Below are 11,424 nucleotides of genomic sequence, written 5' to 3' on the forward strand. Positions count from 1 at the left end.
CCCTTGTTCTTTGTCTTTTGTTTTGCAACTACTTTGCTTCTTGAGCCATGAACCCCCCCCCCCCCCCACACACACACACACACACACACACACACACACACATGCTCTCTCCCCCCCACCCTTGCTTTCTGTGTCCCAAAACAAACCACCCATATTAAAAGAAGAAGAAATGAAGAAAGATCTGAAAACTCTTCGTCCTTGGCTTTTGCAATTCTCTGTTCCTACGCCAAGTGTATCCCCCCTTTCTGCCCCTCTATCCCCCCTTCTCTACCTCTGTTCTTTCTCTCCCCCACTCTCTCACTCCCCCACTCTCTCTCTCCCCCATACCACTCTCTCTATCCCAGCTTCTCTCTTTTTCTCTCTGTTCCCCCTCTCTCTGTTCTCAGTCTATTTCTCTCTCTCTCTCTCTCTCTCTCTCTCTCTCTCTCTCTCTCTCTCTCTCTCTCTTCTCTCTATCTATCTCCCTCAATTAATACTGCAGGCAGACTTGCCTTTTTCCAAAGGGAGGGGCAGGGGGGCATGGAGGGGTGGTGGTGGAGCCGAGTGTGAATTATTTAGCGATGAATTATTAATAAATAATAACAAAGGGCTCCAGGGAGAGTGCGGATGGTCAATTAGGCAGAGGGAAGAGAGAGCAAGCAGCGGGAGGCCAAGCCATGGTTAGAGAGCCTCACACACACACACATTCTCACACGCACACACAAGCACACACTCCCACACACACAAACGCACTCTCACACACACACACACACACAAGCATTCACGCACGCACACAAGCATGCGCACACACACACACGTGTACCCCCCCCTTTCCCCTCCACACACACACACACACACACTCACACACACAGATCAGTGTCTCATCATTATCAGCGCTCGTCAGACACAATTACCTCCACCCTCCCTCCGTCTGCCCGGGCCGGCACATCAAACAAGCGCTCCGTCCCCCTCGCACCCCGACGTCTCCCACGCCTCAGCTTCACATCTCTCTATTTTCTGCTCCTCCTTCTCCCATCTCCCCCTCTCTCTTCATCTCTCTGTAGCTCTCTCCCTCTCTCTTCATCCCTCTGTATCTTTCTCCCCCCTCTCTTCATCTCTCAGAGAGATGAAGAGAGAGGGGGAGAGAGATACAGTGACTCTGTATCTCTCGCCTTCATTCTCTCGCTCTCACTTTCTCTGTCCCTCTCCCTTTAGCTATGTGTCTCTCACTGTTTCTTTCTCTCTTTTTCTCTCTCTATTTCTCTGTCTCATGTTCACTCACTGTTTCTCTCTCTCTGTCTATCTGTTTCTCTTTGTTTCTATTGCTCTCTGCTTCTCTCTCTCTCTGTCCTTTTGTCTTTGCTTCTTTCTCTCTCTGTCTCTGTCTCTCTCAGCTCTCTCTCTCTCCTTTCTGTGTAGATGCGCGTGTGTCTCTGTTCTAAGCATCTTCTGTTTTTGACCATTTGTTCTGCTTCCTTTTCCATCCCCTTTGCCAGTTCTATAGAGCGTCATCTGGAGTTAGCATGTGTGCTAAGTTAAATTCGAACTGTTTATTTATTCGATGAAAATATATTTGAGTAACTAAGCTTTTGTTGCCATCTAGTGGCGTTGTGGGCAACTGTACAATTTGTGGTAGGTCTAACTTTGACAAAATAAATTTGTCTTGGACAGCATCCCATTCCCAACTATTACCGTAAACGTATCATTCGCTCAAAGTATCCTGTAATCGTTCATGTTTATAGAGGCTGTAGCAGTAGGACATCACTCTGGTCTGGAGTCTGGTTTGTTGTCCCCTCAAGCCTCGTTTTCGTTCAGCTCGATATCAAAATGGCGACGCATGTGACTAAGGCGAATTGACACACCACGGATCAGCATGTCTCAGGCTGGCGGCTTTCTGTCTGGTTAACTGTCATTAAACCTAACAGAGATGGCAAAAGTACACACATTCCTACATCTTTTTGAAACTTTTTTTTCAAGTTGAAAGTTTACGAAAACTTTTTTTTTTAAAGTACTTTACTTCACAATTTAATTTGGTAACACTTTAGAATAATGGTCCGTTGTTAATTGTATATGACGGGACAAGTTATCCCTAACTTCTTAGCGTGAGAAATACAACTGAAATATGTTGCCTGAAATATGGTGGAAATGCTTCAGTCTCATGGCGAATGCGTGAGATTTGAAAGCCCTGTTTCCCTGTTCTGCAAAATGTGTAAAATAAGTAGCAGCTTTGTGACAGGGGTTTGTACGTAACACTTTTGTTTATTCCTCAGTGGATAAAAGGTACATTACCATGGAAATTTAAACGTACATGAACAGGAATATAAAGATGCTATATTTCTACAACATGATGTACTGAGAGCTCTGAGATACTCAGCTGCTAATCAGAAAACTGCATGAGGAAGTGTTTGGACAGGTTGCTGACCTGAGATCAAAATAGATCTGGGGAAACAGCCCACACACACCCTGTGGGGTGGAGCTCCACGACATAGAACTACAGATACCTGCCAGGTGTACGAGGAAGAGACCAGGTAGGGTCAGGACAGTTTGTTTAATAGCATGTGAATAGTTTTTCAACTATTACAATGTGATCGTTGTTAATCGATAATTGACATTGATTGTTTGATTGAATAAAAGAAGCTAATGTGAATCAAATATTCTTCACCTAGTGTGATGGTTCAAGTGGAATACAGGGGCCTTGGGCACCCTCTACTGGGAGGTAGGCCCAAGGACACCCTCATTAGGTACCCAGGTGAAACGCATTACCCTGATTGTGCTTTCTTTAAAAAGACCCCGATTAGGTGAACGTAGAGGGATTCATGTGAAGGAGGACAGTAGAGCACGCAGCGGAGCAGGAAGACTCAACCACCAGACACACCTACCACAGTCTGGGGGATCGCCTGCTGTTTGGGTTTAGATAAAGGATTCGCTTTGACGTAAACGATTTTATTTTATGAATTCCTAGTAGGGCCTACTATAAGGTGCCTACTATGTTGTGTCGTCACTGATTGAAGAAACAATACAACCAAAATTGTACCTGCATTTACCGTCTCCAGGTGTCGTTTATGCTGTCTCGCACCAGAGTAACATTTTATGGGACTAATCTAGTACTACCGACGAAAATCGTCACACTAGTGCACTAAGTACATCACAGTTGTGATTCTCTGTTTTGCAACAATGTACTCAACTCAAATTGTTTGTAAATATATTGTGAATAAAGAAAATAGTATACGTTCTGATGACCAGTAAGAATACAGAATAAAATGTATGAATGTATTTAACACAGCATTCACTCTGAGACAACGATCATGTAAGCAGGACTTGAAATATATATATATTTTTTACCAAAGAGCATGAAGGATGTTTGATTGAAACAAAGCCGTCAAGTAAACCTAGACTGAACTGATTAACTGCGTGAGGAGGAAAAGTGACCTGAAATGTATTACAGATTACATCTCACACACATAGTAGAAGTTATGGTGGCATGGGGTGTCAGCCAGGCTTCTGTTAGCCGGCTGATCAGGTTTCCATCGCTCAACACAGCTGGGACCATAGTAGGGAGGGATTTGTGGTTCTCCTGATGCCCAGTATCTGCAATCAGAACAGGTCCAAACACTTAATTAGATACACACAATTAGTTTGATAGAGTTGCTGTAGTGTTCTGCTGAGTTCAGGTAGAACTATAACTTGTATGGAGACAACCAGACAGGATGGGGTTCTTACGTTTTGGCCGGATCCAGAGGTGTTCCGTCCACCCAGGTCCACTGACGGTAGAACGTTGGTGGAACGTCATCAGTCAGACCCAACCAGACACTGCCTAGGTTTCTGGTTGTAGTGTAAACAAATTCATGATGGCAGAATGATTAATGTCAACATACTTTAATTGATATCACAATGTCAGTCCTCCCCTGACACACACACACCCTCCTTTCTCACCATCTCCTCTATGCTGTTAATGATCACCAGGTCTGCCCCTCTTCTGATACAGTCCTTTCTGCTCTCCTCCCAGCTTTTCATCTCCATGGAGATGTAGTAACAGCTGCTGTTAAATCTGCTCCATCCATATTCATCTGTTCAACAACACATAAGGGCATGACGCAGCAATGTTGCCTACATTAGTTTTCATTTCAGTTTTACGTTTTGTAATTGCTTTGGTGTTTTGAATATCAAACATTCTAATGTCTTGAACATATACTGTATAATTTACAGTTTGAATTAACACAATAAATAAATACAATTAAAGATGATTTATATTTTCTTTCAGTGTTCATAAACTTATATAGCTGACAGCTGCACCTCCTCTTAACTGTTTCACAAATACCACAACACATCATTGATTTTGTCCACATTATTCATCAATTCAGTTTAATGAGTGTTTGTTTTGTGTACCTTATCGGTACAGTCCCTTGTTGTTTTCAGTGGCAAACTATATCAAGCCTTTTACAGTACATAGTTGTTGCTGGTTAAGTGTTGATGATCTTAAACTTACCACACAGCTTTCTCTTAAGTTCATCTCTCTCTCTGGCCAGGTTGGTGTTACTGGTCTGTAGTTGGTCTCTCTCTTTGGTCAGGTTGGTGTAACTGGTCTGTAGTTGGTCTCTCTCCATAGTTTTTATGGTTTTATGTTCATCAACTTTGGTGACTGTTTTGGAATGAGAGAGAATGATTCCTAATGTTCCATTCATCTACAAATACGTATATAAATATATAATTACAATTAATAATGTGTTTCTTTTTACTAGAAATACTCACAGATGACTCCCAGTGTTACGACCCCAGCCAGTAGGAGAGCACACAGCAGCCCCAGACACACTGCTGCAGCTCTCCACGATGAACTCAAAGGAACAACTGAAAACCACAAGGTTCATGTTTTGCTCTTAAAATAAAGTAGGATGCAGCAGATTCTTTTGTGTTCACAATCAAAATGTCACCTTAAATATAATGTCACCAGTGACTAACCTGTACTGTACTATAAGCTACTGAGGAGGGTAAGTTAGTGTCACTAGTACACTAGGCATCTAACCGCATAACCTATTGCGTTAAAAACTGTAGCTTTGTAATGATAAAGAGTTGTCCATGTAAAATAAAGGGCATATTTAGAAACATGGGATGTGGAAACATGTATATGGTTTGTGTGAGTGTGTTTCATGTTAAATTTAATTAATTAAGTTAATAATAACAAACAAATCTTAGATCTTAGCTATACTGTTATGTGGGTGTTTGTTAGGAGTGTGTGTGTGTTACCTGGTCCTGGTCCTGGTCCTTTTTGGATGGTCTTGATCGCTACTTTATCATTAGGGTCAATAAAGCTATCATTTACATAAATATATTGTCCCATATTGTCTTCTTTCCCACTGCTAAATGGGTTTTCATACACACGTTCTTCATTGGAGTATGTAACGTTTCCAGACGTGTCCATGCTGTGAGTGTCTCTGGTATTAGATTACCAGTTAGCCTGTAGTTTTTCTCATTCTTCATATTTGCTTTCAAAAAATGGGAACTGGTCTGATAGTAAGCCATCAACCTTTAATGTTTAGATTTTTGGAAAATATATTTGAATGTGGTGTGATATTTGTGCTGTGCAGACACCTGTTTCCCTATTTTGCAAAATATGTAAAATAAGTAGCAGCTTTGTACCAGGGGTTTGTATGTAACACTTTTGTTTATTCCTCAGTGGATAAAAGGGTGTCCAGAGTAAATACTGCAGCAATAACAACCACCACTTCACCTATATATTACCATGGAGAGTAAAAATCTACATGAGCAGGAATATAAAGATGCTAAATATCGACAACATGCTGCACTGAGAGCTCTAAGATAATCAGCTGCTAATCAGAAAACTCATGAAATGCATGAGGAAATGTTTGGACATGTATTGGGTTGCTGATCTGAGATAAATTTCGATTTAGGGAAACATCCCCAGCACAGGACGGACTGTGACACTGAGTATTTAGGATGTTTGTGCAACCTACGAACCAAGTACAGAACTTTACAAGCTTCAATCATGTCACTCGTAGAGACAGTCATTACAAACACTTGCAGTTGCCTTTGTTGTTGTTGTGCAGAGGTGTCACTGTACCAAAATCAGAAAATGTATAGTCTATTTAGTTATAAACTTTTCAAACATTTAATTCCCTTAATTAGAAAGAATTTTCATCAGGATTTTGTAAATCCCCCCCCAAAAAATGTGTGCTATTTTTTTGGGGGGGGATTCAGTCACAACTAATTTGGTGAAACATTCTTGCTGTGCACTTTGTGTGAACTCACTACAAAGTTCCAGGTTTGGTGAAGTGTCACTCATCTACGTTGACGTCACGTGCTTTAGGCCTCTTCGTCTTGATACTGTGTCATACGTCTGTTGTCTGAGTTCATCTGTGTCAGAATAGAGCTCACAAATATCGAATCTTAAGAAGCATGTAGAGGGAGAGGACCTGGTGATCATAAACAGCCTGGAGGAACAGGTGAGAAATGGAGAGAGAGAGAGAGAAAGAGAGAGAGAGGGAGGGGGAGAGGGAGGGGGAGAGGGAGAGAAAGAAGGAACAGGAAGAGAGAGAGAATGTTTCACAAACATGTTGACTTGACTGCTCTAGGCCTGTTCATCTTGATACTAGAACTCAGTCTGCAGACAAGTGTTTCCTCATGTTTCATATGGAGGTAAATGAAAACAGAAACAGCAGTCTCACTGTCTCTAAACCTGTAAAAATGGCACCTGGTGAGGTTCTATAACAGGAATGGTTTAAAGAAAATGTAAAGTTGATCTCAGATTACCGGTAGTCCTCATCAATCAGCCAGTAGAAACAACTGCTACCGTGATCCATAGCTAGCACTAAGCTCAGTAGCAGCAGTGTAACAAGCTAATGCTGGTGTGCTACCTCAGAGCTGGATGACTTGCAGTCAGGTAGTCAGTATTTCCCACACTGCCCCAGAGTCACTGAGCAGGGTCTGGTACAAGGCTGATGTCATAGAGACACACTGAAATGCAGGGTCAATGAAGAGTCCAGACAACATGACCAAAGGACCTGTTTATTTCAGAAATAACGTATTTTCTAAATAGGAAAACCAAGCTGAGTGATAAATACAACTAAACAGTAATAAAATGTTTGAATCTATGTAACTCATTCCTATATCATATAGTTCATGTTAGCCATAGGAAGAGAAAGCTCATCATCACAGTTCTTTCAGTTCTGCAGCTATGACAGATGTTATTTACAAGACAATAATGTAGGAAAATGCAATGCATAGAAAAATAAATTATCCATTGAAAACCCACAGTAGATCTGTTAGATCCCTCTCTCACAGACCCAGAAATTATCAGAATCACATGTGTAATCATTCCATGTTCTAGGAGGAGGAACGTCAGAAGGTGAGTAGTATATCTCAGCACAGTCCTCACCATCACTGCCTGGTTGTTTAGAGTGATTATCAGGCTGAGGGCTGTACCAGTACCTACAGGGTTAAATAACAACACAACCAGTCACACACTGAGGTCCACGTCTGGGTCATACAGTATAAGAAACCATTCTGTATCAGAGTTGTATATGTTAGTACTGTATATTTCTCATATAGCTTAATGTTGATGCTAATGTGATTGGTTGAGTCTGTCTCGGGGGATTTAATGGGGCGATGCTGCCGGTTCTAATGCGTCAAAGTAAGTCGAGGAAGGCAAAAAATATAAAAACATTACGATTAGCAATGGTTTATTTTGAGTCAGGAGACTACAGAAAGTGTAGTTCTCTTACGTGGGTGTGGTCAGTGGAGTTCCGTCCACCCAGGTAAAGTTCCCTTCAGTTACTGTATCATTCAGACCGATCCACACTCTCTTGGTGAAGTTATTGAGGAATTCCTGTCACGGAGGAGGATTAAGAACAGTTGTATAACCATGATCAAATTAGACCCTGTACATATATGTTGTTCTCAGCCTCTTACTTTCCACTTCTTCTCTCTCTCTCTCTCTCTCTCTCTCTCTCTCTCTCTCTCTCTCTCTCTCTCCCTCTCTCTCTCTCTCTCTCTCTCTCTCTCTCTCTCTCTCTCTCTCTCTCTCTCTCTCTCTCTCTCTCTCTCTCTCACCTGTTCCTCTGGGCTGTTTATGATCACCAGGTCTGCTCCTCTGTCTCTACAGTCCTGACTGCTATCAGCCCAGTTTTTCTTCTTAGTTGATACGTTGTAACAGCTGCAACTAAACTTCAGCCATCCATCAGGACAGGAAATGACGTCTGAAAACATAGCAGTTACATGTCATGTTTCATAGTAGCTTATCTCAGACCTAATAACAAAACAGCTGCAACCAAACATCCTCCATACACACATACTACACTTCCTTTAGTCTTAGGGGCATGTGGTAGACATTTTGGTCATATGCAGAGATGTGTATACAATCTATAATCTTCTATGTTCATTGGTAAGAGACAGGAAAGGAAGATAATTAAGTTGAGTTCAAAGGAATGTGAGGTGCGGATGGCTCTGTGGGCAGCTTGCCCTGGGGGATGGGTGAAGCATCTTATATGGCCTTTTGTCCTGGTCACTGTAAGGGGTCAATGAGACAGTTGCTCTGAACTTTGGCTAGAAGGAGTGTGTCCTGTTTCATTGTTTGTGTTAATTAAAAGTATTGTTTGAAGATGGTCACACAAAGGACAGTTGACCATTTGACTGGTCAACCCCTGTGGCTTTATTATCTACTGCTCTGGATAGAGCTGTGACATCAAAGAACTTTGGGACACACTGGACACTTGGTATTGTTTCAAGCTGTCACTAAGTTGAGTTAGCCAATCACAGAGTTTGGTACATTGATTGATTGACCTTATAGAATGCCATTTGATCTAAAGTTTATATAAGGCAGTGCATGTGTGATAGTTCTCTATCACTCTTACGAACGATCTGTGTGGATGGCACCTCTTTCGTTAATGACTGATCAGCAAAGCTTTGTTTTATCATATGTAATTGTATAGTCTAAATAAATTGTATTGAAACCGCCATCTTTGACTGTATTCAAATCTACACAGTCCAGCAAGAATTGTCTTTGACAGTTATATTCCAAATATTATACAACTTACATTTACATTTAATTTAAACTTACCGCATAGCCTCCTCTCAAGGTCATCTCTCTCTCTGGTCAGGATGATGTTACTGGTGTTCAGCTGGTCTCTCTCTCTGGTCAGGTTGATGTTACTGGTGTTCAGCTGGTCTCTCTCTTTGGTCAGGTTATCATACTTGGCCTGGAGCTGTTGTCTCTCCACAGTCACTGTGATTAGATCTACACGTACAATAATGTCTTATGAGCATTGAAAAAGGGTTGAACAGGTATGTTCAACATAATGTCAGCATCATAACCATAACCTACAGGAATTGTTGAGTTAATTACTAAACGGTGTTGATTGTGTGATGCTGTGCCAGAGACTCACAGATGACTCCCAGTGCTGCGACCCCAGCCAGTAGGAGAGCACACAGCAGCCCCAGACACACTGCTGCAGCTCTGGAGAGACTCCTCTTTGGACCCCCAGCACCTGGACACAGTAGGGAATCAGTTATGATCTGTGTGTGTGTCTGTGTATGTTACGTGAAAGAAAGAAAGAAAGAGAAGACAGTAAAAGAGGTATTGAACGGTAAGCATTGATGTCTGCCCCTTTGTGTGTTTTTGCAAGGGTGCGCCAGTGTGTGTGTGTTAGTTGTGTGTTTTACCTGAGAGCTGATCTCCTGCTGTGTTCTCTGGAGTAGGGTCCTCAGCCTCTGAGCAGGGGTCGTGACCTCTGAGGGTGTCAGCACTAACATAGATGTCCACAATCCTCTCCTCCATCTCCCCCCTGTCTGACATCAACTTGTGGGTCATGTCTACATCAGCAGACTTGTCCTTTAACTTCACCTTCTGGGTCATGTCTGGTGTAGCGTAGATGTCCTCCGCCATGCTGGCTCTCCTTTCAGGACTCCCTGACTGCACCGACGCACTGACCCTACGAACCCGTAACACCTACAGCATCAGAGTGATGGCTCTAGGTCCGTCCTCTCAGACTGGCTCGTCTCTGCTTGTGAGGAAGCTGGATGGAAGAGCAATTCTAAACACAGAACGTCTTGTCTCACATTTAACAACATGAAAAGAGGAAGAGGAAGGCAACACTTTAAGTAGCTCTCTTGTTCTGTAGCCTTCATACCTCTGTGATCCTCTAAACATTGATATTATACCCACAGTTAAATGTATAGCGTAACTGCAGTGCTGTTGTGTTCACACTTGTGCTGTACATTCATGCAGGAGGATGTTACCCCACATCTCTCTGTTGGTGTGAACAAGTGGTAACCATGGAAATGAGTTGCAACTTCCTCTAACAGGAAGACAATCTTCCTTTTAATAAAATGTCAGTGTATTTTTACAGGGTCTGCTTCTACATGTTGGAACAAAAAACTGAAACACATTAAAACCCACAAAAACCCTACAGTATGTATCCCAGAGTATTTCTGAATTGTTTTATTAAGGTTAAACAATAAATGGACTTTACTTTGTGGCCTGTGACCCCAGCCAGGAGGAGGAGGAGGAGGAGGAGGAGGAGGAGAAGGAGGAGGAGGAGGAGGAGGAGGAGGAGGAGGAGGAGGAGGAGGAGGAGGAGGAGGAGAAGGAGGAGGAGGAGGAGGAGAAGGAGGAGGAGAAGGAGGAGGAGGAGGAGGAGGAGGAGGAGGAGGAGGAGGAGGGCACACTGCAGCCCCAGACACACTGCTGCAGCTCTGGAGACACTCCTCTCTGGACCCCCAGCACCTCACCTCAGATGGGAGTGTGTGTGTGTGTGTGCAAGCACCTGTGTGTGTGTCTGTACAAACTAGAGTTACCCGTGCATACTACAACATTTTGGCAAATCCAGTTAATTCACTGGAATTTCCATAACTAATTACAACTTCAATCGGGTATAACAATTCTATAAATCATGGGAGGCAAATTCAGTCATTAGTTTTATACTCGTTTTCTCTAGTCGACTGAAGTCCAGGTGAATGGACTCCAGGCCGGCTTGGGGGCCATCTCACCCTTCTGCATCTCTCCATCTTTCTGTCTCCCGCCACCCTCAACGACCCTGTGGTTCAAGTATTCGGCCGGCTCTTCTCCTCCCTCGCTCTCTCCCTGTCTTTCGTGCGTGTCCTTCAGTCTGTTGTATCGGGGGGGGGGGGGGTCAGATGGCTGAGCGGTTAGGGAATTGGGCTATTAATCAGAAGGTTGTCAGTTCGACTCCCGGCTGTGCCAATATGAAGTGTGTCCTTGGGCAAGGCACTTCACGCCTCGGGCGGTGTGAAGCGTCCCTGTACTTACTATAAGTTGCTCTGGATAAGAGCGTCTGCTATATGACTAAATGTATCAGGTTGCTGACCTTTGTTTAACTTACGAACCAACTGAGGAACTTTACTTTACAAGCGTCAATCATGTTACTGGTAGAGACAGTCATGACAAACACTTGCTGTTGCCTTTCTTGCTGTTGT

General features: G+C 42.9%; 1 protein-coding gene and 1 long non-coding RNA gene across 2 annotated transcripts; both read right to left on the bottom strand.

Annotated features, from left to right (window-relative positions):
* Positions 1-3,475: 3,475 nt before the first annotated feature.
* On the bottom strand, positions 3,476-5,453 carry LOC124484617. Its single transcript, XR_006957986.1, has 6 exons — positions 5,221-5,453; positions 4,729-4,824; positions 4,466-4,618; positions 3,913-4,046; positions 3,700-3,801; positions 3,476-3,567 (listed from the first exon to the last, which is right to left on the bottom strand). It is a non-coding gene; the product is annotated as an uncharacterized LOC124484617 (long non-coding RNA).
* Positions 5,454-6,786: 1,333 nt separating this feature from the next.
* LOC124484595 (C-type lectin domain family 4 member M-like) lies at positions 6,787-10,181 on the bottom strand. Its single transcript, XM_047045577.1, has 6 exons — positions 9,652-10,181; positions 9,375-9,476; positions 9,050-9,226; positions 8,044-8,189; positions 7,716-7,819; positions 6,787-7,422 (listed from the first exon to the last, which is right to left on the bottom strand). Exons 1-6 carry the CDS (start codon positions 9,872-9,874, stop codon positions 7,257-7,259), a joined length of 918 nt encoding a protein of 305 aa, XP_046901533.1. The 5' UTR covers positions 9,875-10,181; the 3' UTR covers positions 6,787-7,256.
* Between the last annotated feature and the right edge of the window lie 1,243 nt (positions 10,182-11,424).

Source organism: Hypomesus transpacificus, chromosome 22 (genome assembly GCF_021917145.1).
Source record: "Hypomesus transpacificus isolate Combined female chromosome 22, fHypTra1, whole genome shotgun sequence".
Classification (NCBI taxonomy): Eukaryota; Metazoa; Chordata; class Actinopteri; order Osmeriformes; family Osmeridae; genus Hypomesus; species Hypomesus transpacificus.